Raw genomic sequence first — 26,746 nt, forward strand, 5'->3', positions numbered from 1 at the left:
CTCGTTTAAGTTTGAGATATACTGTTTACCATTACTTTTACTTTTGCTCTTCTACTTTGGATATTGATAACATAGTGATTTGACTCGATTTTTGTGTTTGTTGTTATATAGTACGAACTCTGTTTCAACATGTTGAAAAGTGGACGTATAATCAACAGCCAGTCACGCGAATTGGTTGTGAAGTTAAAGGAATACTTTGAACGAACGAAAACTTTACAATACATAATCATATCAATCAAGTACTGATACAAACTTGAATTGATTTATCGTGAGTATCGAGTACAGAGTCTTATGGTTCCATAACTAGTTACGTCGCGATGACAAATGTCAAAACGGGCCTATTACTTTTTTACGACTATAGTGATGTTATAATCAAATCGATCGGAGGTAATCGAAACATAATCGATTATGAACTGTCATGTTCATAGAACATTTTTTTAATTTTTTTAAAGCTAAAACTACTGCAGGGTTGTGTTATGGAGCCCTGTGACTCTCAGTAAAGCTAACCTAACGTATTCTTAGAATCTGGGTTTCCAATATTAATATTTATTTAAGCTTTGTTTTATGATACCATTTATCGAAAATATTTGGAAGTGGTTCCATACTATATTGGTCATTCTCCTTTACATGAAAAAATAAAATAAAAAATGATATAAATTTTACGGGTGGCTATGTGTGTGCGTGCGTGTGTGTGCGCGCGTGTGTGTGCGCGCGCGCGCGCGTGTGTGTGTGTGTGTGTGTGTGTGTGTGTGTGTATGTGGCCATATTTGTGTAAGTAACATTTTCTGTACTAGATCTAAAGAAAGATCAAGAGTGAAGGACAACATTACTTTAAGACTGGTGAATTCAGTTTCGCTTACAGATTTGTGTACAAGAACTGGCATATTTCTAGTGTCATACGAGATTTGTGTATTGTGCGCGAGCGATAGAAGCACTAAAACACTGTCTTTACTTTCTAATATCGCGGTGAGTTTTTCAGTATACACTTTGTCCGTTCACATTTCTAACAGTTCTGAGCTGTTCCAACGTGACGTAATTTAACACCAGTCGTGGACGCAATCGCCGCGACATTTCGACCGAGTGACCCTCCCGGTCAACGACCTCAATCATCTAAGCAGAGCGGAGATCTTGCTAACAGCATCCGCGTTCAAGCGGGAGTCGCCCAGCACCATGGACATCTCATCCGACCACACGTCCCTGGACAGCGAGTGGAACACCACGAATGAGCTGAACATCCTGCGGTTCTCCCACTCCGTGGAGCTGTTGACTTTTCCGATGCCTTCGAACAGTCCCTCTCTGCAGCCCGGCATGCGAAGGTATCTTCTTAGGTATGGGGTTATCTTAATCTCCCATTTGTCGTATATTAGCGCGATTTTCTGCTTGATGGCGAGCGTGAACTCGTTGGATATGAGCGGCTCGCACGGCGAGTCGGCCCCGTCGACGGGCATCTCGCTGGACGCCCGCTTGTTGTAATTGTCTAGCTGCGAGAGGAGCAGTTTGATTTGCCACGTGTAGTACGACGTAGGTTCCGTTTTCATTGCTTTCATTATCTGAAAATGTATGCGAGTGTTAATAATATTAATAATATTAAATTCTTTAATGCAAATTTAGAACCCATCTTGGACTCAGAAAGCAGGGTCGCTGCCCACTGCGCCAGTCGGCCGTCAATTCGTTTTCTTCGCCACTGGTTGCACGGAAGTAAAACCGTGGCCAACCAATTAAAATTTTAAACACTACCCTGAAAACAATTTGCATGCCAATTTGGCGTGGTACAGTTAAAAGATCTGCATATATTTTTTTCCTGTAACACCTATTTATTTGTATCAACAAATAAATAAAAACGAATTGAATTGAACAAATTGCTGTAAGGCGGCGCCAAATTGTATACCTTGTTTTGTGTACTTTCCTATTTTTAATGTACTTTTTGTGGTGGAATCTCTTTAAATTAAGTTGACTAACATAGGATAGTGGTTTTTTGTTACTAACATTTATTTTATTATTTGTTTCGTATTTAATTATTATTATTTTATTAATTTTAATTATTTTTTATTATTATTATTGTTAATTTAATTTGTGCTTCTTTTTATGTAATATAAAAAAAAATGTTAGGTGCACTGTATATGGGCTATGCCTGAAATAAAATTTTATTATTATTATTCATTTATTTCAATTAGGCCTAATATAAGCACTTTTGAGACCTCAAGTCTGTCTGTCTGTAGTGACTCTACCGCCGAAAGACGTCAGTGAAAACGGGCATTAGACTGTTTGCGACTTCTTGAAATTCTGGAACATTATGTGACAGTGAAACGAAGGTAAGAAGAGCTCACCTTCAAGAAAGTGGTCCATATCGGCAAAGCGCACATAATATCCTTGACCACGCACTCGTACGTCACCATGCTCAGGCCCTGCACGTATTCCTGCTCCTCCTTGTTGTACTTCCTGCACAGGCACTGCCGCGGAAGCAGAACCTCGTTCTTGAGCCCCTTCCGCCTCCTCTGCAGCAGCAGGCAGTCGCCGCAGATATCTCTATTCCTGTTCATGTCTTTCGCCAGATAGTGCTTCACAAAGTTCTTCACTTTGTCGTCGTTGGTGAACAGGTCTATGTTCTCTGTGCTGGTGGACCAAATGTTTGACTTGTCCAAGGTCAACGTTTGGGCCAATATCGTGAGGAAGCCTTCCGGGTCGTCCGAGTACGATAGGCAACCGGCGCGCTGTTTTATATCGACGCACCATGTATAGTCGAGGAATGTTCTGGAAATAAATTTAAAACATATTATCCTGACTCCTGAGAAAACAGATGGTCTAATGAATATTCTAAAAAAGTAGGTCTAGTTTATGGCGTCGTGTGGTGACGGCAGGTCAGAATAAATTTGTCACCACCCGTCCTCTTCTCGCGGCTTTCGTACGAGGCGACTAAGGGAATATAACGGAGAACGGTCAGCAGCGTCCTCTCTGCTACTACTACCATTTATTGCATCAAGAAGCGACCAGCGTGGTCGTCGCGTCAAGCCTTTACCGGCCCACAACAGGGCACGAGTCACAATGAGATGGGTTTAAGGCCGTAGTCCACTACGCTGCCCCAGTGTGAATTGGTGGACTTGACATACCTTTGAGAACATTATCCAGAACTCTCAGGTATGCAGGTTTCCTTACGATGTTTTCCCTCGCTGTTGAAGCAATTGATATTTTAATTGCTTAAAACGCATATAACTTGGAAAAGTTAGAGGTGCGTGCCGGGATTTGAACTCGCCCCCTGAAAGTAAAGTCGAAGTCCTACCCACTGGGCAGAGGCCTTTAATCCAGTAGTGGACTGCAATAGGCTGTTGATGATGATGATGAGTTTATAAGCACTTTTGAAACGTCAAGTCAGTATGTTTGTAGTGACTCTACCACCGGTTCGGAAGGTAGATTCTACCGAGAAGAGCCGGCAAGAGACTCAGCATAGTGTTCCTTTTAAACATCATTCTACAGTTTACAATCTTGTGAGAGATGAGAGCTGCTTCCAAGCAGTACGTTACACGGAAAAATAAAAATTCGCTGGCAAAAGCTAGCTGTTTATATGAAAGGTCATCGAATCAAGGTTATGTCAAATATGCCAGTGTATTTAATTATATACACACGAGGCTTAGCAGCTACGCCTCAGAATTATGGACACAGCGCATTGAAGGACGTGTCCCCCGCATGCACCTTGAAATGCTGCTCTGTTTATAGGCCATGGATTCATGGACAATCTTGTTGGTCAGTCAATTAAACCTATTAAAAAAAAAAAAGTACACGCAAGGCTTTTGGTCAGTTGAAGTAAGTCAATTGTTGCCAAACAGCTATACAATAAAAAATATCTACATCTCATTTCATGACCATGGGCCAATATCTATTTGCTGATCGAGCTTAAGGTCTATTATAAACTTACTTGAGCTGGTCCCAGTTTTGATCCCGGTGGAATGTGATGGGCCAGTATCTAGGATCGTTTATCTTCACTTGTTTCAAAGTATTCAACTCCGGTATAATACAAGGCGCCTTCATTTCTTTTACAACACCTTGCAGATCGATGACCTTGAAAAATTTAAATGTCAGTTTTTATCAGTCGAAAATGTTTCGCGACGTGTCCGAGAGTCGGGCAGGACTAGAAATATTGTTCTGTTTGACCGATTAATTAATTGCAAGTTGGATAAAAACAGGCGTTGCGGAAATCCATGACATATTATGAAAATAAAGCCTAATTTGCTATTCAAAAAAGCAGGAGAATTTGTATCGCGCTATTTATAATTTCTTCAGTATTTATACCCAACACCAAACAGGAGTTCGACAATGTACCCTCTCCGCACGTTTTGCTCCGAGAGCATACTCTGTGTGTCGGAGCAAACATTCTGTATTTTAGGTAAGATAACTTACTACTTTCTGAAAAGTCAAATCGGATAGGTTTGTTAGGGACTCTACCACGGTAATTAATGCAAGTTCTCATGAGGTAAAGCCGTAAATACGTAGTTGTCAAAGTCTCTTGTTACCTGTATATGAGCATAGCAGAGTTTCCCGGTGGCGAGATCCCTGGGCAATATTAACCTAGGCTCGACTGCGAGCACGTACAGGTGCCGAAATGCTTGAAGGTGATACCTGGAAAATTATTTATGTATGCCCAAACTTAAGAGAAAAACTATAAGTATATACATATTTGTAAGACACTTTTAAATATAAATAGTCGACTTGCAAGAAATGGTCATAAGTGTAATTTGCATATCGTCTGCGCAAGGTACAGAAATAATTTGTGGGATATACGTTTTTATAATATTGACCTATTTATGCAAAAGTTTAAAGATTATGTTAAAAAATATTTATTGCAGCGAGGTTACTAAACAATTAATTAATTTCTTAATAACATGGAACCAAAAGCTTGTAAGCATTAGGTTCCGCTTTCATCTCTCACAAGATAGAAATATGAATTTTAAACTGTAAAATGTAGATTGTTGGTTTTGGAAAATAGCAACTGCGGAGTTTCTTGCCGGCATCATCTCGGTAGAGTATGCCTTCCGAACCGGTAGTAGTGTAAAACAGACCGATTTGACGTTTCAAAGCCTTATATATAAGGACTACTTGAATGAATTTTGAATTTAGTTTGTCAGTTAATTTTTTAGTTGATATTAGATTTGCACATATATCTTTTAAATAAACCTAATACTTTTTATTTTATTTCATTTAATTCGTAAATTGTTTTACTGGTGTGCAATGTTTTATGTTTATGGATAAAGGCTGAATGAATACACTAGTTTAAGTATATTAAACATCATTTATCAGCACTCAGCGCCTTTACGTACCTGTTATCTTCGCTGTGCGTGGGCAGTTTGGGGAAGAAGGCAGTGATCAGCGCAGCCACGGCTTCTGGGGAGCTCGACAGCGTGGACCGGCCGCCGCCCAGGAACAGCAGGCCTATGGTGCAGTGCACTGCCATCTGGTGGACAGATGCTACGAGGTCACGAGAAGCCGACTAATAATTTTAAAAAAAGGGAAGGCCTCCTTCGCATACTAATACGCCGCGAGTTCACTCGAATACCTCCATTCTAGTGCTACTTAGATGTAGCACCAGAACTTACACATCAGTATCAGCCGAGTCATTAAAGAATACATACAATTTTTCGAAATAACAGACCTATTTTTGACAGTTCAAAGAAAGAAAAGTATTTAAGTAGTAACAAAGAATAAATTTAATTTTGTATTTATCTAATGATATACGATTCATGTAATATGAACAACATTGTTATTTATATTCGAAGTGTAATTGGAATTTATATTCAATCGGTTCGACTCTAAATTATGACGTCAAGTCATATATATAATTTATAAACATAATTTTATACCGCTTGAACTTCGCAAATCTCTGCGTATGGCAGTGATCTTGCTTTATGAGTCCAAAGCCGTGGGTTCGATTACCATGATTGGAAAATGTTTGTTTGGTAAACATCGTTTGTTTTTCAGTGTCTGGGTGTTTATATGTATATTATAACTATTTATGTATGTATTATTTATAAAAAAAATATTCGTGAGTCATGTTAGTTCCCATAACACAAGCTATGCTTACTTTGGGGCTAGATGGCCGCGTGTATTTTTTCGTAGTGTATTTATTTATTATTTATTATTATTGTCAGTATTTTGTGATCTCAAACCATCAGTTGCTAAGTCAAAGTCAAAATAAAAAATATCTTAATTGAAGTAGGCCCATAGGTGGCACTTTTGATGCGTACATTACACGAGAATTACACGGTAGTGAGATGATGGCGATAACCATATTCCTAAACTTAAAACTAAAACTACGAGGGTTTCAAATGCGTCCTGGTCTAAGAAGAACTTAATAATCTTTATTTATGGAACAAGGAGTTACTACAGCTTTAATTCCTTTAAATTTTAAATATATTTTTCAATTATCAAATCAATAAATATCAATTTCAATTTCGAACACTAGAATCTTTAATTTCTCCAAAAATAATATATTTTTTGGATATATTTTAGGATGGTTTCTCAAAATCAGTATCATGGCAATTATCTAATTAGTTTTCATTGTGGACTGGGATCCCGCGGAGTTGTGACACGAACCTGCGCACCGTGCGTGAGCGGCGCCGGCGCGGGCGGGGCGGAGGGCGCGGGGCGCGGGGCGGTGGGCAGGCGGGCGCGCAGGCGCCTACACGCGCGCAGGACTTGGATGTCGCCTCTCCCCGCCGTGATCTGTGACACTACTCAGTTGAGACCAGTCCACAGTGGAGCGGAAACACGTTAACCGTGTCAGTGGTTGGTCAGTGACCAAAAAGTACTAACGATAAAAGAAACACGCATCAAGTAGTCAAAGGAGTTTATAAAACATTTTAAAGATTACTGGTGCCGCTTTCTTCTTAAATATTTTTTTAGTTTTGATAGGAATTTTTAGGTAGGTACCAACGGTGATTAAATTAAGTATCAAATTGTACAATTTCTGTTTTCGTAGTTTTTGTTACCGGTTGAGACATAACTGCAATAGCACTTGGATCCCGGATAACCACCATCGCTTCATCATTATCAAGCAATTACCCGCCAAATACAGGGCACGGATCTCCTCTCTGAATGAGAAGGGTTTAGGCCGTAGTCTACCGCGCTGGTGTAGTGTAGTGTAGGTGGTGGTAAACTTCACACGCCCTTGTGAACATTATGGAGAACTCTCAGGCATGCCGGTTTCGCCACGATGTTTTCCATTTCTTTTATAGCAAAGTATTTAATTGCTGAAAACGCACATAACTCCGAAGAGTTAGGATCGAGCCCCAAAATACCTTTCGGGGGAGAGTAGAACCACTGAGCTATCGCTTGTCATTCTAATCTAGATAGTCAGTCCGCTTGATAGCTAATAATTATAAATGCGCAAGTGTATTTGTTTGTTCATCCTTCACGCCCTAACTGAGCAACCAATAGACTTGATTTTTGGCACTAAGTTAGTTGAAAGGACGGAGAGTAACATAGGCTACGGTTCAAATTGGATTTGTAAATAATTTTGGGATAAGCTAAGTAGACTATAATATTTAAAGTTCTTTTGAAGCTATATTAGTAGCTTCGTACGTCTGCTCTCTACGACAGTTGACAATCGACTGACTGCCATAAATGTTGGTAATGAGTTGATGATGATGATGATGGTAACGATACCACTTACCATGCCCGCTGCCAGCAAGCACACGCATGTGCAGGCCTCGAAGGTGGAGCCGCCCGCCAACTCAGCCACGCCGCGTCCACTGAGCCGCAGGAACAAGGACACGAAGTGTAGTACCGCGTCCCGCGCGTCGTCGTCCCCCGAGCCGGCGAACCGGAGGCCCAGCGTGAAACACGCGCCGGCGATTATGTTGCAGTACGCCTGACTGGACGCAATTAAACACAATGGACGTTGAGCTCAAACAAGGCAAATTTACACGGTGCATATGGTTGCTCCAATTCTCCAAAATCTATGCTCGTAAGCTTCGATCCGATAGTCCACAGATCTCCGGGAGACCAACCAATCTCAACTTTGGACAATGCATTGTATCCAAGGCTAAAAGTGCTGGCAAAAAACTTGGCATCCTCGGCAAGGTCAAGCGGTACTTCACAATATGTTCGGGATCGTTACCCTGTGCCGAATTTAAGTTAGTAACGCTTTGCATAGTGACAGGAAGGTGTTCAATTATTATTTAGTAGACACAGATTACATACACTTGGGGCAACCAAAATAGCAGTTCTTGGCCGGTTCCGGATGATCTTGGGTAAGCAGACATTGTAATTCATATTGTCCAATAATAAGATCATCACCCGACGGGATCACCGGCCTACATGTTAACGGAGAATTCGTGCTGGAAAGACGTTTGCCTGAGTTTATGGATTTTCGGAAGCCCAAGTGTGTAAATTTCAAAGGGTCAACAACAAGGGCCCCATTTCAAGAATTTGTATTTTTGTACATAGATATAGCTATAAACATTTTTCTAAGAAATTGTAGGTAATGTTATGTTGTTTTATAATAGTTAAAAGAACAATAATATTTATAGGACATTTTTCGGTATTATGAGGCGAATAAAAAAATTTTTTTTTTTTTATTTATTTAAACTCTTTATTTGTATACCACAACATTTAAAATATAACAAAAACAGAAACATCGAAAGAAGTAGTAATACAAAAGGCGGCCTTATCGCTTAATAGCGATCTCTGCCAGGCAACCTTAGAATTAGGAAAAAAAAAGAGGAGAATAGACTGCTGGTGGTACAAATATTAAAATACATACATGCAAATAACTACATGCTAATACATAAACTAGTGTGCACAAATAGATAAAAAGTAAATAATATAATAAATAAATAAATATAAAAATAAACTAATATATATAATAACAACACTTACATAATTAAATACTTTTAACATACAATAAATGAGTAAGTACATATATACATACTATTAAAAGTCGTTAACAATATAATGGGCCTTAACTGCTCTTTTAAATATCGCCAGTGATTTGGATCGTCGTATGCTCAATGGAAGCGCATTCCACAATTCCACAGCTCGTACGCTAAACGAACGCTTATAAAATTTTGTCCTATGATAAGGCATACACAGCGTCAGCGCACGGCACGATCTTACACCAGATTGCTCACCAAGAAAAGTGAACTTCTCTTTTAAATACGAGGGAGTATTTAGATGAAATAACACACAGTACAGAAGAGAAAGTACATGCATATCCCGGCGACGACGAATAGGAAGCCACTTGAGTTTTTGTCGAAATTCGGAAACATGGTCATATTTGCGAAGGCCAAATATGAACCGAATAGCAAGATTTTGAAGACGCTCAAGTTTATTAAGCTGATCCTCGGTCAGATTAAGAAAGCTTGCATCCGCATAATCGAGAATAGATAGAAAGAGAGAATGTGCTAGCATAACTTTGGTCGGAATTGGAAGAAATGATTGCAGCCTTCGCAACGAGCTCATCGCCACAAACACTTTCTGACTCAGCTCTTTGACATGCGCTGTCCATGACAATTCCCGGTCGAGGTATACACCAAGATCTTTAACAGAGTCACAAAAAGGAATAGCGATGCCATTATAAATAACAGAAGGAATGCTCAGCCAATCAACCCTCGCGATCATTCCTGAGCTACCAATAACGATAGCTTTTGATTTTGCAGGATTGACCTTTAGCCCATATTGCCTGCTCCACTCAGAAATTGCAGCCATATCATTATTTATAGCTGCAACAGCAGAACTAAGATTTTGAAGGGTAGATGAGCGATATATTTGGATATCATCTGCATACATGTGATAGAGAGAAGAGATGTTTTGAGTAATAGAGTTAATAAAAATAGAAAAAAGTAAAGGAGATAACACGCCACCCTGAGGTACCCCAGCCGCAACATCACACCAAGACGAAAAGGACTCGTCAATCTGAATGCGCTGTCGACGGCCATTGAGGTAACTCCGAAACCAGTCTATTACTGATGGAGATATGTTAATAGAGCGTAAAAGACTAAGCAAGATGTCAAAGTCAACTGTATTAAAGGCATTGCTAAAGTCAAGCAGAATAAGAATTGTTAACTGCTTGTTATCCATCGCCCATCGAATATCATCAGTTACTTTAGCAAGAGCAGTAGCCGTACTATGACCAGGACGAAAGCCAGATTGCAAAGAACTGAGAAGGTTATTCTTATTAAGAAAGAGACTAAGTTGTTGAGATACGAGTTTTTCAAGAACTTTTGAGAGAAATGGTAATATAGAAATGGGGCGAAAATCAGAAAACGATGAAGGGTTGTTTTTTTTAGGTAGAGGAATAATCTGAGCAAACTTCCATTCTTCAGGGAATTTGCTACAGAGAATGGAAGAGTTTAAGATATGGGTTAGAATAGGGGAAACAACGTCAAGAATTGGAATGATCATATTACGGGTAATGCTATCTACACCAACAGCATTCGATGCAATGGATGTTATGCTCTTCTTAACATCACATTCAGTAAAAGACTCGAAGGTAAATGGTAAAAAGTTAGGAGTTGAGTGGGAAGAAAGAATTCTAAGAGTACGTTCTTTATCGGAACTATTAATTGTATCAGAAGTAGAAAAATGTTTATTTAGGAGTTCGATATCAACGTTAATAGAAGATCTATGAGATGATTTACCAACTCCAAGAGACTCAAGAAACTTCCAGGTTTTAGCAGTGTCACCACTTTCAACAGACTTATGAATATGGCGTCGTTGAGCATCCCTACACAATGTATTACAGCGATTCCGTGCTTTATGATATTTTTCCCGGTTAGCGTCAGTACTATTTGTTTTGTATTTATATTTCGCCGCGATCTTTTTGTCCATTAAAATTTTTATCTCTTCTGATAACCAAGGCGCCGGTAGATGTTTCAGCTTGATTGGTCTTAACGGAGCATGCGTATCGTAGAGTTGCGTTATCAGGGAATTAAATATCTCAATTTTGCGGTCAACTGAGTCAACAGCTGCGATAACCGCCCAGTCCAGATGACTTGCATCATCACACAAGCGAATTTCTTGCTGCGATAATCATTTTTGAGTAAACACGTATTAAAATCTCCAAAAATAATGGAGTGGCTATAAAGAGGAACTTCTTTCTCTAATAAGGATTCAAATGAACGAAAGTAGTCAGAAACGTATGGTGGACAATAGAACACTCCAAGAAGAATTTTGGTATGGGAAATAAGAACTTCAACAAGTAGGTGCTCAGCAGCATCAGGTAAGGGGGGTTGTGAAATGTGAAAAAATGTCGAAACTTTGAGTTAATTTTTTAAATTTCAGATAGATACAACACCTATAACTTTACAATTGATAAATCATGATGACAGCTAGTAAATAAAAAAGAAAAATGAAAAAAAAACAGTAAAAAAAAAAAAAAAATAGCGCGGCAATTCAGGAATCTCGACAAAAATAAATCAAAGACAGTAAAAAAAACAGTATGGATTAGACCTCTAGTTTAAGGTTATTTGTTAATAATTTTGTCCAAATGTTCAATAAAAGCCGGGGGAAACTTGGGACCGCTATAAATTTTAAAAATTGGGGAAAAAGATCAAATAGCTGCCAACTTACTTCATAGCTTCGTAGTCGATGTTGTCTTCGGTGGGTTTCACGAAGCAGTACGGCTTGATGGTGGGCGGGACTTGGCTCTCGATCCATTCCTCGCTTGCTTCTATGCTGTCCCAGAGAACCAGACCTGAGGAGATTGCCCAAACGGCTGTAATCATCAGCCAGATGTATCTGCCATTGCTTGGCATATGGATTAAAATATTATGCTGCTTTAATGCGGGTTGGCAGGAGTTAAAAGAAGTTTTCAAAATGCATTTATTAGGCTTCATATCTTCATACAATAGACGTGCTCCACAAGTAGTTAATTCTAATAATAGCAATGGTATTGTCTCCGACAGCAGTCTTTATTAAACTCGTACGGGCCGCCTTGTGAGACCCACTAATAGGTTAAACTTATAAAATAAAAAAACTAATACATTAATATTATTTATAAAAGGGATATGTTTCATAATAAGTTATCTGTATAAGATGATTTATGTTAAATCTATGCATCTGTCTATGACGGGTTCAACATGATGAGTGGAAACTTCAATCTGTAAGTTTAAACCAATAAATGTCCTGTGAATTTAACTACTTGTTTTTCTTAAATAGTTATAATAAAACATGGCGATTTATAACTTAGTATATTGAAGTTATACTTCTTTTGGCGCGTTACGGAAAAAAGGATGAGAGTAAATTTTTGCAATACGCGTGAAAATCGTCACAAAAAATCACTCTTGAAGTTAGCTATAAGGTTTGACAGTGTACACTTTCAATTTTGTTGAGACAAATTTGAACAAATTAAATGTTGAGACACCTTTGTTGTCCTGTAATGATTCTATTAGAATTCCAAATTTAATAATGCTTATTATGTCCCTTTCTTCAATTATGAAAAAAAATTTGTGTGTGTGTATTGTCTTAGTATATTTATTATTATTATTTATCTCCTAGCATCGATAGCTATTCATCACATGCTGAGTGACTCCCCGTTTTAACTATCGACGAACAATGCCTTGCCTCAATAAGTAGCGCCTAATCTAAGGAGATTCCTGGGCATACATCAACCGTTCACCAAGAGTTATCACATTAGAGTTGGTGAAACGTTTTTTTGGATAGGCATCGCCTAAGTCAGTGGGCATTCCATTTGCCTAGCTTTAGTGCAGAAGCATTAAGCCTTCTTATTTGAATATTATGCCTACTTGAAATAAATATACTACGACAATACACACATAGCCATCTATCCCCAAAGTAAGCGTAGCTTGTGTTTTGGGTACTAAGATGATTAATGAATAATATACATAAATACTTATAATATAAAGATCAACAACTAGACCCTTAAAAACATTCATGTTATTCATCACATAAATATTTTCCACTTCTGGGAATCGAAGCCACGGCCTTAGACTGAGAAAACAGGCAAATTCATTAATTTTGGACTGATTTGTTAAAAATATGTTTGTTAAGTACCCACATCTACTAGGGTATCAGCACGAGAGAGAGATGGGCCGAATCACTCACCCCGAGCTATAACCCTCAACATGAGCAGATCAGGTCGCACGAAGTCCAGTAGATACGCAGTGGCTGGTGGCTTGAGCCACTCCGCCACGGCTGCGCTGTTGGATCGCAAGTACAGCAGCCCTAGGGCTACGGTCGCTCCCGGTGACGTCACGTCCAAGTTAACTGTGCCGCCCTCTCGGATAGCGAATGAGCTTTGCTTGTATCTGTCCTTTTGCGACCCTGAAAAGTTTACAATGGTATGCATTTTTGTTGTTGTTTTATTCCACTACAAGTTAAAGTTAGTCCTTCAATGAAATCTCACCTGTTTTTTTTATCATTAATAGACTATTAATTTTATTTATTTATTTAAACATCTTTATTGCGTAGTAAAGGAGAAATAAAAAATATACTTAAAAAAAAAAAAAAATATAAGGTCGCAAAAGGCGACCTTATCACTAAAAGTGATCTCTGCCAGGTAACCTTAACGATAGGAATATACATGAGAGACGGGAAATCGCAATTACAATAAACAATACATAAATTTACACACTAAAGTACATACTAATAATAACTAATATATTACGTTATTAAAGCCTTTAAATTATTAATTAATAAAAAAACAAATGATCTGTGGGGCATTTCCGTAAACGTTGTCAAATCATTAATTGATATTGTTGCACCCGAATTAGCCTTAATATTTAATAATTGTATAGATTAGAGACTTAATGAAACTTAGTAAAATAGTTCCATTGTTTAAATCGGGTAGTACTTCTGACCCCACTAACTTTAGACCAGTACCTGTACTATCCACTTTCAGTAAAATCTTTGAAAAACTCGTTTTAAATCAATTACTTTACCATTTTCATAAGTATAATTTACTTCATACTAAGCAATTTGGTTTCACACGGGGTCGCTCAACAATCGACGCAGGTGTTGAGCTAATACAAAGCATATTTGAAGCCTGGGAGGAGTCACGTGATGCACTTGGTGTGTTCTGTGACTTATCTAAGGCGTTTGATTGTGTTCAACACGAAACGTTAGTTAGGAAACTACACCACTATGGAATTCAGGGTATAGCTCTAGACTTAATGAGTAACTACGCGATAGAATTCAGAAAGTAGACGTGAATGGAAAACGGTCTAATGGATCAGTTGGGAAAATAGGTGTCCCACAGGGGTCTATATTAGGACCATTTCTGTTCCTTATTTACATTAATGACCTTCCCTACCTTGCCAAGGACAAACACGGGATAGTTCTGTTTGCCGATGATACATCACTGACTTTTAAAATAAATCGACGTGAACTAGCTTTTGACGACGTAAACAACTCTCTCGCTAAAGTGGTCCAGTGGTTTGAAGCTAATAAATAAATAAATAAATAAAATTCATTTATTTCGACCGACTTGGATCATAAATGGTTAGTAAAATACAAAGTTAAAATTAAGTTAAGTTGTTAGTAAACTTAGCCTAAGGAAAAAGTTTATATAAAACCCTTCGAGCATGCCCGATTGGAAAGCACGTGTACCATGCAGCAATGGCACAGGTACTGACAATCAGTCCTGCCAACAAGTACCCTCAGAAGGCCGTTGGAACTAGCCATAACCCTAATTTAATTTGGTTCTTAACGGAATAAAAACCAAGTGTATAAAATTCACTTTACCTAATGTTAAACACGTGAAAACCACTGTACTACTTAATAATGAGGAACTGAAACTGGAGGATACGACAGTTTTTCTAGGAATAACGTTAGATTCTAAACTTCAATGGGGCCCTCATGTAAATAATTTATCGAACAGGCTTAGTTCTGCTGCCTATGCGGTAAAGAAGATACGCCATATGACCGACGTAGAAACTGCGAGACTGGTATATTTTAGTTACTTTCACAGCATTATGTCATATGGAATTTTACTTTGGGGTAATGCTGCTGATATTCAGTGGCGTGCACAGGGTTTTTGACCAGGGTATGCATAAAGAAGGAAAATCGCATAAAATGGAAAAATCCATGAGTAATACAAAATTATTAGGGTATGCAGTGCTTCTGTGCATGTATGAAGTGCACGCCACTGCTGATATTAGCACTATTTTCGTGCTGCAGAAGAGGGCTGTTCGTTCTATCTACAAAATGGGTCCGAGAGAGTCAATGAGAGAAAAATTTAAAGATTTTAAAATAATGACAGTGTAGTCAGTACATATTTGAAAATTTAATGTACGTTCATAAAAACATTTCTAAATTTAAGAAAAAATGTGACTGCAATAATTTAAACATTAGAAGTAAGAATAAACTTACAGTGCAATATACTAGGTTACATAAAATTCATAATTCGTTTAAAGGAAATTGCATACAATTCTACAATAAACTACCAATTGACATCTTGGAGATGTCTCTTAAAAAGTTCAAAGTTTGTATTAAACGTAAGCTTATAGAAAAGTCCTATTATAGTATAAAGGACTACGTAAACGATAAAAAAGCTTGGGTGTAAATTATTGCTCTAACCAGGTTGCTCTTCTAATAATTTAAAATGGCATTGTGAGATGGTGATAACAAAAAAAAAAACACCCGGCTAAGGTTGTTGTGGGCTTCTTAGACCGGGACGCGTTTGGAATCCTCGTAGCTTTAGTTTTAAGTTTACGAATGTGGTTATCGCCATCATCTCACTACCGTGTAATTCTTATGTACGCATCAAAAGTGCCACCTGTGGGCCTACTTGAATAAAGATATTTTTGACTTTATTATTAAAAGAGAATAAAGAAATAAGATATATGTATATATATAATTTTTATATTTATTTATTTATTCAATTACAATTCCATAACAATGTCATATAGGTAACATATTTATTATATTTTTAAAAGCGAATGTCAATTTAATGTATACATTTGAAATGAAACCCTGTGAGGACTTATTGTTGTCATTATTAAATATTTTCATTTACAAAGTAGTTCATTTTATAATAAGCTTTCTATAGCACGTAATGTTTTAAGGATTTTGTTAATATGTTTGTACTTTCTTTTTCTTTTATGTTCCGGGATTTCGATGTACATTTTTGTGCACATTGGGCCTGGGCCGGTGCTGTGGATTTTTAATTTAGATCGCGATAGGACCAAGTTTTGTTTGCGCATGCGCGGCATGTATGTATGACTTTGCATGTTTCTTGTATGTATATGCAAGGCAGGGTCAATATTTTAGGGCAAGATCGCTTGACCATAATCTCATCTCTCAATGTCTGTTATTAACCTGTTGCACTATCCCGTTTTCCCTAACTTAATTCTACCATAAAGGGTTGTTTGGAGGAGATCGCTTAGAGCGATAAGACCGCCTTTGCGCGTTTTATATATATATATTTTCACTGTTTTTTTTGTGTGCAATAAAGACTTTATCTATTTATCTATCTCACCTGTTGGAAAGTGCAGATGTGTCCTAAGATGGGAAGCGCTTGCCTAGAAGATGTCTATTCACTCTTGTTTTAAAGATACCAAGGTTTTATAAATTAAGGAACACAGAACTCGGAGGGTGTTCCAAAGATGCAAATCGCTATGTACCAGTCTTAGCGGTAATATGTAGTCTAACATGGCAGCGGGCTAACCTGTAGGCTTGTTGACAATAAAGGTGAACTTATTTATTACTAGCTGTTGCCCGCGACTTCGTCTGCGTTTGATTTTGTTTTTTGATGTGGCGTTCAATTCAGTTGCAGTTCTAAAAAAAATTAAAGTATTCAGTATCTCTAAGCCTTAAATGATGGGTCCGTGCTGTCCGCTGAGGAGTTCGGTCCTCTATCTACAACCACATTCAGATCTACACAAACAAAATTAAACACATATTATAACCTCTATAGTACAAAATAATTATTAAAATCGGTTATAATTTTGAGTTATGGTGTAAAATCGTCTAACACTTTCATCCCCTCTCCCAAAGGAACCGAGCTTAATATCGGGATAAAAAGTATCCTATATTACTTCTAGCACTTCCAAGAATATATGTACAAAGTTTCATGAGGATCGGTTAAGTAGTTTTTTGTTGACATTTATAATATAATAATAGATACAGGCTACATACCGTTGACGCGTCGGTCTCCGCCGAGCATGTAGGTCCTCAGTTGTGGCGCGATGTGCGCCAAGTGCGGCGTGGTGGACGCGGCCCGCAGACACACCAGGCCGAGCGCCAGGCCCGCCGCCAGCGCGTACCCTTCCCGCTCTACACAGTTCTCCATATCTGGACCCGGCGGTTTGCCTAACACAGAACAACGTGTCTGGCAGTGGTTTACTCAAAAACTATAAGGTTCTCGGTTTTACAGATAAGTTTCAGAGACAGAATATAATGCACCTAACACATTGTTTAATATTTATTTGTAGTGTATACTATTAAAAAATACATATTCTTATTTTCTGATTTTTTTCTTTGGTCTACAATAAATGTTTAATCATTCATTCATTCAAATACATTAATTATTTAGATTAGCCTTTGATCGAGACTGGAAGAAGGCGATATATTGAAATTCTGGGTAATCGACTTACCGATTTCGTTGAGAAGAACTTGCGAGTAATGCGCATGCGCCGTGCCTTGGTACAAAAGACCCACTCCTAGCAGTGCAGCTACTTGAACTCCCTAAAATAAAGATGGAGCATTTTAGAAAAACTGTTGAGCAAATACAATGAATACGTTATCTAATTTGCCACACTCCGCGAAAAGCAGGTGAATTTGTAATGTGTAATTTATCTACTCCACTATTTAATTTGCTAGCAATTGTTCATTACAGAGAGCATAAACAAAAAACAACCGAATAATATATAGTGTGTTTAATGTTTATCTGTATATTATATGTTGCTGCTGTTTGTTTGATCTACAAAATGGATCCGAGAGAGTCTTTGAGAGATAAATTTAATTATTTTAAAATAATGACAGTGTATAGTCAGTACATATTTGAAAATTTAATGTATGTTCAAAAACACTTGTGTTTATTTCGGATAAAATGTGACTGCAATAATTTACACATTCGAAGTAAGAATAAACTTACTCGCACTGTATACTAGGTTACATAAATTTCATAATTCGTTTAAAGGAAATTGCATACAATTCTATAAACTACCCATTGACATCTTGGAGATGTCCCTTAAAAAATTCAGTTTGTTTTAAACTTGTAGCAAAGTCGTATTATAGTAATTATTGCTCTAACCAATAATTCACACCCAAGTGGCAAGATTGGATTTGAAATGTTTTTTTGTATAGTATTCTACTAGTCAATTGATTCAGTTTCATTTGACACCCATATTGAAGGAGTTGTAAAAAACATATGAAATCCGCCATTTTGTGGCGGCGGCCATCTTGGAGATTATTCCTCAAACGTAGCTTAGAACTTATTTAATTACACCCAACTTATTTTAAGTTCGGGAGCTTTTAAGTTCTGACACACAAACATGCGTGCGTGCGTGCGTACGCACACCCACACACGGTCGTTTTTGCGTCGGGGGTTAAAATGAAAGTAATAGGTAGTTGAATTGAGAAAGGTAAGCTAATTTGTTGTAGTAGTCTTCTTCGGAACGTTTGGAATTTTCATAGCTTCAGTTTTTAGGTTATTAACGTAGTTATAAATATTTGATTTCACTTTATACTGTCTTAAATCCTTCTTAAACATACAAGGACACATTTCAGGATACAACCGAAGACAGCCTTGCGGCAGAAAAGCCTTAAATATATAGTTCAGTTTTCTACTCACCTGCTGGATATCTAACTCGATGGAGGTGGGCGGCAGCAGAGGTTCCAGGTGGATGCTCATCATTTTAGTGGCTTGCACGTCCATTGTACCTTCATAACACAAAATAAAAGCTACATATTATTCAATAATAAATAAATATATATACTCCGACAATACACACACCTCCATCTAGCCCCAAAGTAGGCGCTCAAACATTTTCCAGCTGTGGGAATCGAGCCCACGGCCTTGGGCTCAGAAAGCAGGGTTGCTGCAAACTGCGCCAATCGACCGTCAATGTATATTATATGTATTCTTTACATATAAATATCATATACAGTATAAAGGTAAACCTTGTAAAGCGCAGAGCTAAGAGCGTTGGTAGCCATGAATTACAGAAGAAGCTAAAACTGATCAGGTTCTTAAACTTATGCGTGGACTCTGACGAAAAAATAATTAAGGATGCATGCACTTCCTTTTTTAACAGACTTAAAAAAAAGAAAGAGAATCCCAATTCGACTGCATGTTGTTATTTGCTTTTTTGCTACGCGATTACTAGGCCAATTATACACCGATTTTGATGTTTTTTTTTTTTTTACCTTGGAGGTGGTCCCATTTGTGCCTGGAATTAAAACACCTCCTAAGCTCACCTCGATACGTAGCAGCTAGGCCCAAAAGGAGACCAATGCTGATCATCTCGTGACACTTGACCAGGTACTCGTATTTGTTCATGAAAGGCATATCCCTGAGATGTCCATTAAGTCCGAGAGCTAGTAGGAATCCAGCGTGCTCCGTCGACATGTCCTGAGTACCCTGAAAGGAAGACCTTTGCTTACTGATTATTTTTTTAAAAGGATGGAGGCAACCCAACTAGGGGCAAGTGAGATTTTTTTAAATCAGATCGCCCGCGGCTGGTTTGTGAAACTTCCATCGCCCCTCTTATCCGCCCCTTTAAATTCCAACCCTAAGAGGGTTGGAATTTAAAAATATCCTTTCTTAGCGGATGCTTTTAATGATCGAATACCATGTTCGTAACAGTGTTGCAGTGAATGCGGTAGTTCAGCGATTCTAAAAAGTGTACAAAGGAAAAAACTCGAGCATCTAGGACAATATAATACGCAATCCAAATTACGACCTGATCCTACCCATTATTCAACGCAACATAAAGGACCAGCGTAGGCCTGGTCGAAGGCGAATTTCATGGCTAAAAAAATCTACGACAGTGGCTTAACATGATAACAAAGCCACTATTTAGAGCAGTTTTAGTAAAGTTCAGTTAGCCCTAAGGGTTGGCAACCTCTGAAAGGAGATAGCACTAGAAGAAGAAGCACATAAAACGACTTACCCTCGGCTTGTTGTAGATGATCCAGCTAGAGTGAATACTAGTTCCGGTCATGGGCACCAGCGCTAAACCCGCCGCCACTCCGTTGTGGAAGGTGGGCCACAGCAAGCAGTGGGGGGGCGTGTCTCCCCCGCCCAATGTGATCGTGTTGCAGCGGGGAGGGGGGCCACGGCCGGATACGCAGAGCTTCGGCAGAGTTAACGGTTCCGTTGGTGAACAGGGAAGACTGCGCAGGGTTACCATGCCTCTGGAGAGAAAAACCTTTTTTTTAAAGTCTCCTAGAGCAAGCTTCTCGCTAGATACCAGACTAACAGAAAAAGTAAACTTCTACGATAAATTACGGTGACAATTTAATCAACAGCAAATAATCAATCAACTCAAAGTTGGTTTTGTATAACACGTATGTTACGTGTAAATCAAAACCAATGAGTAATTTCACTTTGTAGGATTATATAGTCGTCATCATCATTTATAGAATAAGGGTCGCCTCCCACAATGAGAAGGGGTTAAGGCCGTACCACCACGCTGGCCCAGTGCGGATCGGTAGACTCCACACACCTTTGAGAACATTATGTGGAACTCTCAGGCGTGCAGGTTTCCTCACGATGTGTTCCTTCACCGTTGAAGCAACACATAACTTAGAAAACTGAGAGATGTGTGCTGGGATTCAAAATCGGCCCCCGAAAGTGAAGTCTCGTACCTAATGAGCTATCACAATTATAATTATAGCTTTTGGTGACGGGGACATTAGTTTAATTCAGGATCAAAAGTAATATATTCTTTATAAAAGTAATAAACAAACCTCGCCACCGGCAACGCCATAGTCCTAGTACTGATGGCGTAAAGATATTTCTCTTGCTCTTCGATGAAATCGTGATCAGACACTTCGGGTCTCTGGGTCAAGTTGATGGTCACCGGGATAGAAGACTGAAGAAGGTTGAACACTTCTGTCATTCTGAAAAGGTTGAACACTTCTGAAAAGTTCACTCCTGTCCTATTCTTGTGTTATATTAAAAAGTGCTAAAAGATTTAAACGATTTCTCAATCTCTCGTCTCTTGTCTCTAGCTCTAATATATGTGCTTTAAATGAGTGAATACACACTTTTACTGTACACCAGGTATATACTGTAAAAAAATATCGGCCTTATTGCTACATAGCGATCTCTCCCAGGTAACTAATGACATAAAACACAGCTAAAGAAGAAAGATGCATATAAATATATAGTCATTTACATATATACAACGTGTGAATGAAAACCGAAATAATACTCTAGAGGCTTTGGAGGTACATTATCCCACATCCCACATTTCTGAATTGATGATGATTGTATATTATGCATTATCCTTTTTAAAGCTATCAAGCAGTAGACTTACCGATGGTCCCTCGGGTACAAAAGGCTCAACAACTTGGTGTTCAGATGCTCCATTCCAGTGCTGGTGTCATCGTCGTTCTTCTGCGGCGGCTCTTCACCTTGATGGGGCAGTTGCGTGTATGCAGTGTCCTTTTCTAGCACTTCTAATGCCAGGGCTGTAATGCGTATTATTTTATTTTTTTCTTTTTGTACAACGAAAACTTAACTAATTGAATGCGTTTCATCATTTTTTATAAAGAGAAAGTTAATTCAGATGATGCCATTGATTGAACCATTTGACGGCCGACCCTGCCTTCTGAGTCAAAGTCCGTGGGTTCGATTCCCACAACTTTGAAATGCTGGTGTGATGAACATGAATGTTTTTCAGTGTCTGGGTGTTTATCTGTATATTATAAGTATTTATGTATATATTATTCATAAAAAAAATATTCATCGGTCATCTTGGTACCCATAACACGAGCTACGCTTACTTTGGGGCAAGATGGCAATGTGTGAATTGTCGTAGTATTTTTTTATTTCTTTTATTTATTAACATATACGGGGGGTCATGTAAATTGCTCCTCCAGGGGGTTCGTTTGCGGAAGACAAATTTGAATATGGCATAGTGTTGACGAACACAGTAGAAAGATTCCCAAGTATTTATATATACCAATTACACACGTTAAGTAAAATTGACAGCCACTTACGACTTACTTTATTTACTTGTGCTCGGGGGTGGTCTTTCTTCGGGGCGAATCAGTCCCACAGCACTAACACCTTCAAAGATTGTCGCGGCGCTGGTCGTTCTCCATAATAAGAGAGGGCAGCAATATCGTCTTGCTCAGAGTGGAGTACAAAGGACAACTGAATCGCCTAAAACGGCGATGCGCTGACGCATAGATCACGTGCATAGTTATGAACCGTAACGTAATTAACGAAAATGAGTCTTATAAAGTAAGCCAGAAGTACTTAGCGTTTATGTGTAATTGCGTACAAATAAAATACGAGGGAAACTCGCCGTAACAATATCTATACTTTGAATAAAACTGTAACGGATCATGTTCATGTACATTGAAGATATTTTAAAAAATATATTTTTTAATTTTTTTTTTTAATTAAAAAATCAAACATACATTCCATATATTCATCAGCAGACTTGATGGTGTCAGCGATATCCGCTTGGAGCGCTAGATCCTCTCTCATGACCAGGTTGTAAGCTTCCGGCGGCCAGTCCACCGGCGGGTCGCTCTTGCAGCGGCTGAATATCGTCACCAGCATCAGCGCCAACGCGGGCGGCAGGTTGTCGATATCCCGAGGCGTTATACCTACAAGTTATTACAACTTAAACTGTCGTAAGTAAAGACATGGTCGCTAACTCAGATTAAGGCTCAGAGTTACTCAGAGATGAGAAATGACGAGATCCGTAGGAGAACTAGAGTTACCGACATAGCTCAGCGAGTCGCGAAGCTGAAGTGGCAATGGGCGGGTCACATAGCTCGGAGAACCGATGGACGTTGGGGTCTTAAGGTCTCTGGAATGGCGTCCCCGCACCGGTAAACGCAGCGTAGGTCGGCCTCCGAGGTGGTGTACAGACGACATCAGGCGAGTCGCTGGGGGCCGCTGGAGGCAAGCGGCCCAGGACCGTGTATTGTGGAACTCCCTACAAAAGACCTATGTCCAGCAGTGGACATCCATTGGTGGACATGATGAAGTAAAGTTAATTTTTAACGTGTAATTTTTGTGAGTCGAAGATGGCACATTAAGTACGTGTCCACAAGGCCTCCGTATTTGTTTATTCCACTACTAATAGCCTAAGACTGCAATCTCACCTGGTGGTGAGTGATGACGCAGTCTTAGATGTTAGCGGGATATCCTCTTAGGGAGTAAGGTAGTCATACCCCTAATTGGTTTCTACGTGACAACGCACCGGAACACTAGATTGTTTAGCGGCACGTCTTTGTCGGTAGGGTGGTCACTAGCCACGACCAAAGCCTCCCACCAGACCACAGAAAATGCATAAATTATAAATTAACCCGGGACCTACTTAAATTTATAGCGATCGCCATTGCGCTACGTATGGCAATTCTCCGTATGCCAATCAATCGAGACCATCCAGAGTCTGCTGACCTCTGCGTGGAGCCAAATGTTAAGCATCCCTGTTGCTACACCATCTAACTCCACACTACCATATTCGCATGTCTACCTCGTCTGCTAGTCCATAATGAAAGTGGCCGAAAAACGCGGGCATGTTGCCTAGTTAAATGTATGCACGTACCTCTATCGCAAGCCAGCATCACAGCCCTGGCGTGGGGGGTGTGCAGGGGGGACGGGTCCCGGGCCCGCGGGGTGCTGCTGGCGGCTACGGAGTCGCGGCTGCTGAGCGCTTGCACCCCGGCGCCGGATCCGCAACCAACCGTCGCCAGGATCTGTCGCAGATACATATATACTGGACTTCCGAGAACATTCTCTACTGATCATGGACCGCAATTCATGGCTTGACATGCAAACAAAAAAAATGGCTGCGAGTTTGCATCCTGGCTCTGCGGATCGGCAAGGATATATTACAATTCATATATATAAAGGATAAGGAACAAAGGATGTCATATATATAGGACTTCAGAGAACATTCGATAATAATCATGGAACACATTTAACATTAACAATTAGTTTTATTGGCCACTTAAACTTTTACAGATAATAATTAATAAATTTAATAATATGAAAAAAACCCTCACTTTCTATATAGTGTATCATTGTTCTACTTGTCAAGCCCTTTAAATTGATACCCATATTGAAGGGGTTGTGAAAAACAAATATAATTCGCCATTTTGTGGTAGCGGCCATCTTGGATTTGCAATTCGTTATAGTGTATTCTACTAGTCAAGCTTTTTCGTTTTATACCCATATCGAGGGAATTGTCAAAACAATATGTAATCTGCCATTTTGTGGCTGCGGCCATCTTGGACTGATTTTCATAGCTGAGAACACTACACTAACAACCCTTTACGATCTTAGAGTGCATCATCACTTATCAGCAGCTGAGACTGCAGTAAAGGAATTTAAAAACAAAGTAAATTTTTGAGGAACGCAAAGCTTATCCGGCTCGATGTATTAAACTGTTGTTTGGGTCACGAGTATATCTCGTAATGTTAATTAAATCTATGAAATAATTAATTTCAAAATCTAGCAATATTTTTGAGAAAAATTGAATCATAATTACCTCTATAAGATCGCGTGACATGTGATTCACATCTGGCATAAACGGATAGTATCCAACGTCGACATCTTTTAACAAAAAGTTAATGTAACTAAATATATTCGCCGGCTCAGTGTTAAAGTAGTTAGGTTGAGTTAATTTCTTCAAAATAGCTTCATTCATTTGACTATCGCCCTCATCGTACTCAAAGTTGTAATCCGTAGGAAAATCTAGCCAATAATGAGCCACATATTTCTCCAAGCATAAGTCCCTCGATATCTGGTATAGAAATTCCGATAACGGCTTCAAATCGCTTGCTAAAAGCGAATTAAGTTTCAAATCTTCGTACAGTAAGTGGAATGCGTAGAAAACGTGTACTGTGTACGGAAATAGCAAAGAATTGGTGTTAAATAGCGTTGGTTTCTCAGCGTCTTCGTCTTGCTTTTCGCTTGTTCTCGAATGTCTTGTTGTTTCTGACTGTATTTGGTTAAGATTCAGCATGTTTGCTAAAGAGTTGCCAATGGTTTTGTGCATTTTTGAGTTCAGCAGATACTCCCAGTCGTCCTGAGTGCCGTCACTGGAGGTTCTCTGCTTTTTAGTGACGACTTCAACCTGTTCTTCTTCGTTCTGACGACTCTGGGAAAGTCTCTCTACATCGTATCCTATCAGGGATAGTATGAGGTCGGAGAACATCGCCCATTCCTGCCCTGGAGTTATATCCTGGGTGCCTGGTGCGTTACGCACGCCGTACCATTTGATTATGACCTGAAAGTTTCATACAACTAAGAATGTATTTTATTTAAGACAAATGATAAAACCGCGAAAGAATCAATTAAAAAAACACATATGTTTCCATTATTGAGATCACGATGATAACGACATTTAACTTAAAACTAAAGCTAGGACGGTTTTATTTTCCAAAAATATTAACTCCACAACGCACAATGAAACTTTGCTTCGAAAAAAATGTATAAATAAATTAAGAGTACACATTTTGAGTTTGATGGCCAACTGGGCAGTGACCCTGCTTTCTGAGTCAAAGGCCGTTCAAATCAAACAACTGGCAAATGTTTGTGTAATGAGCATAAATATAATTCAGTTTCGGGTGTTTATTTATATATTATTCATCAGTTATCTTAGTACCCATAGCACAAGCTACGCTTACTTTGGGACAATATGGCGATGTGTGTATTGTCGTGGTATATTTATTTATTTTTAAGAAAGATTATAGAAAATTAAGCTGTTCATTGTTTATATGGGACTTCAGCAAAGTGGCCACTTCTTCTATCGAGTATTTAGTGCAGTTCTCACCTGCATAGTGATGTCCTTAGGCAAGGCGGTGCTAAAGGCAGCGCAGCATCGAGTGACGAGCGGCGAGCATACGTGTTCCGGTAACGCTATACGATATAACTGACCCGCTTCAGACCGAACGCTTACTCGGGCGCCGGCTGCGTCGCATAGGCTGCGTATACCTGTTAGGTTCAAATACCTATCACGGGCACTAATAAAGCGTTCATACATAATACCAAAAATATATTTTCCTACCGATTTCAATGAATTTTTCGGTATGCGTTTGGGTGGTACCCTGGATGGTTTAGATTCACAAATCAGCCCGACAGATGGCGCTGGGGTCAGCTAGTATATATATATATATATATATATACTAGCTGACCCCAGCGCCATCTGTCGGGCTGTCCCCCTACCTAATATATATATATATATATTAGGTAGGGGGAGACTGAAACAGGTAGAAAACTTAAGGCGCAAGGTCAGGACTATACGACGGATGCATTAACAGCTCCCAGCCGAACTCCCTTAATTTTTGCTGAGTGGCTAAATATGTGTGAGGTCTAGAGTTATCACGATGAAAAACCACACTCTACACTTCACACACTTCACGGCCGGAATTAATGAACAGATCATTAATTCCCGCCGCATTTTCTCTCAACTTCTTGCTTTAATCTTATCAGTTGGTCGCAGTCGCATTTGAATTTGGATTTATCATCTTTAAAATTTAAACTTTTAATGATACCAAAACCAGCCAGATACAAATAGTATTGCCAAAGAGATTTTATTACAAGTTCATACATACTATAATGCGAAAAGACTTTTTCCCCATTCTATTATTTCAGGTAAGT

General features: G+C 39.0%; 1 protein-coding gene across 1 annotated transcript in view; it reads right to left on the reverse strand.

Moving 5' to 3' along the window:
• Window positions 1-303: 303 nt before the first annotated feature.
• The window catches only part of LOC120631429 (anaphase-promoting complex subunit 1), a 31,386-nt gene continuing 4,943 nt past the window's right edge, over window positions 304-26,746 (reverse strand). Inside the window, exons 6-25 of the mRNA XM_039901009.1 lie at window positions 25,920-26,080; window positions 24,633-25,373; window positions 23,688-23,838; window positions 22,546-22,737; window positions 21,435-21,588; window positions 20,863-21,015; window positions 20,064-20,307; window positions 19,369-19,531; window positions 18,743-18,831; window positions 17,544-17,634; window positions 17,086-17,259; window positions 13,054-13,272; window positions 11,560-11,683; window positions 7,661-7,862; window positions 6,583-6,711; window positions 5,310-5,443; window positions 4,506-4,611; window positions 3,911-4,053; window positions 2,328-2,751; window positions 304-1,550 (exon numbers count right to left, since the gene is read on the reverse strand). Of these exons, the coding sequence (XP_039756943.1) occupies window positions 1,107-1,550; window positions 2,328-2,751; window positions 3,911-4,053; window positions 4,506-4,611; window positions 5,310-5,443; window positions 6,583-6,711; window positions 7,661-7,862; window positions 11,560-11,683; window positions 13,054-13,272; window positions 17,086-17,259; window positions 17,544-17,634; window positions 18,743-18,831; window positions 19,369-19,531; window positions 20,064-20,307; window positions 20,863-21,015; window positions 21,435-21,588; window positions 22,546-22,737; window positions 23,688-23,838; window positions 24,633-25,373; window positions 25,920-26,080 (4,238 nt within the window). The 3' untranslated portion in view covers window positions 304-1,106. The remainder of the gene's footprint in view (window positions 1,551-2,327; window positions 2,752-3,910; window positions 4,054-4,505; window positions 4,612-5,309; window positions 5,444-6,582; window positions 6,712-7,660; window positions 7,863-11,559; window positions 11,684-13,053; window positions 13,273-17,085; window positions 17,260-17,543; window positions 17,635-18,742; window positions 18,832-19,368; window positions 19,532-20,063; window positions 20,308-20,862; window positions 21,016-21,434; window positions 21,589-22,545; window positions 22,738-23,687; window positions 23,839-24,632; window positions 25,374-25,919; window positions 26,081-26,746) is intronic.

Source organism: Pararge aegeria, chromosome 18 (genome assembly GCF_905163445.1).
Source record: "Pararge aegeria chromosome 18, ilParAegt1.1, whole genome shotgun sequence".
NCBI classification, from domain to species: Eukaryota; Metazoa; Arthropoda; class Insecta; order Lepidoptera; family Nymphalidae; genus Pararge; species Pararge aegeria.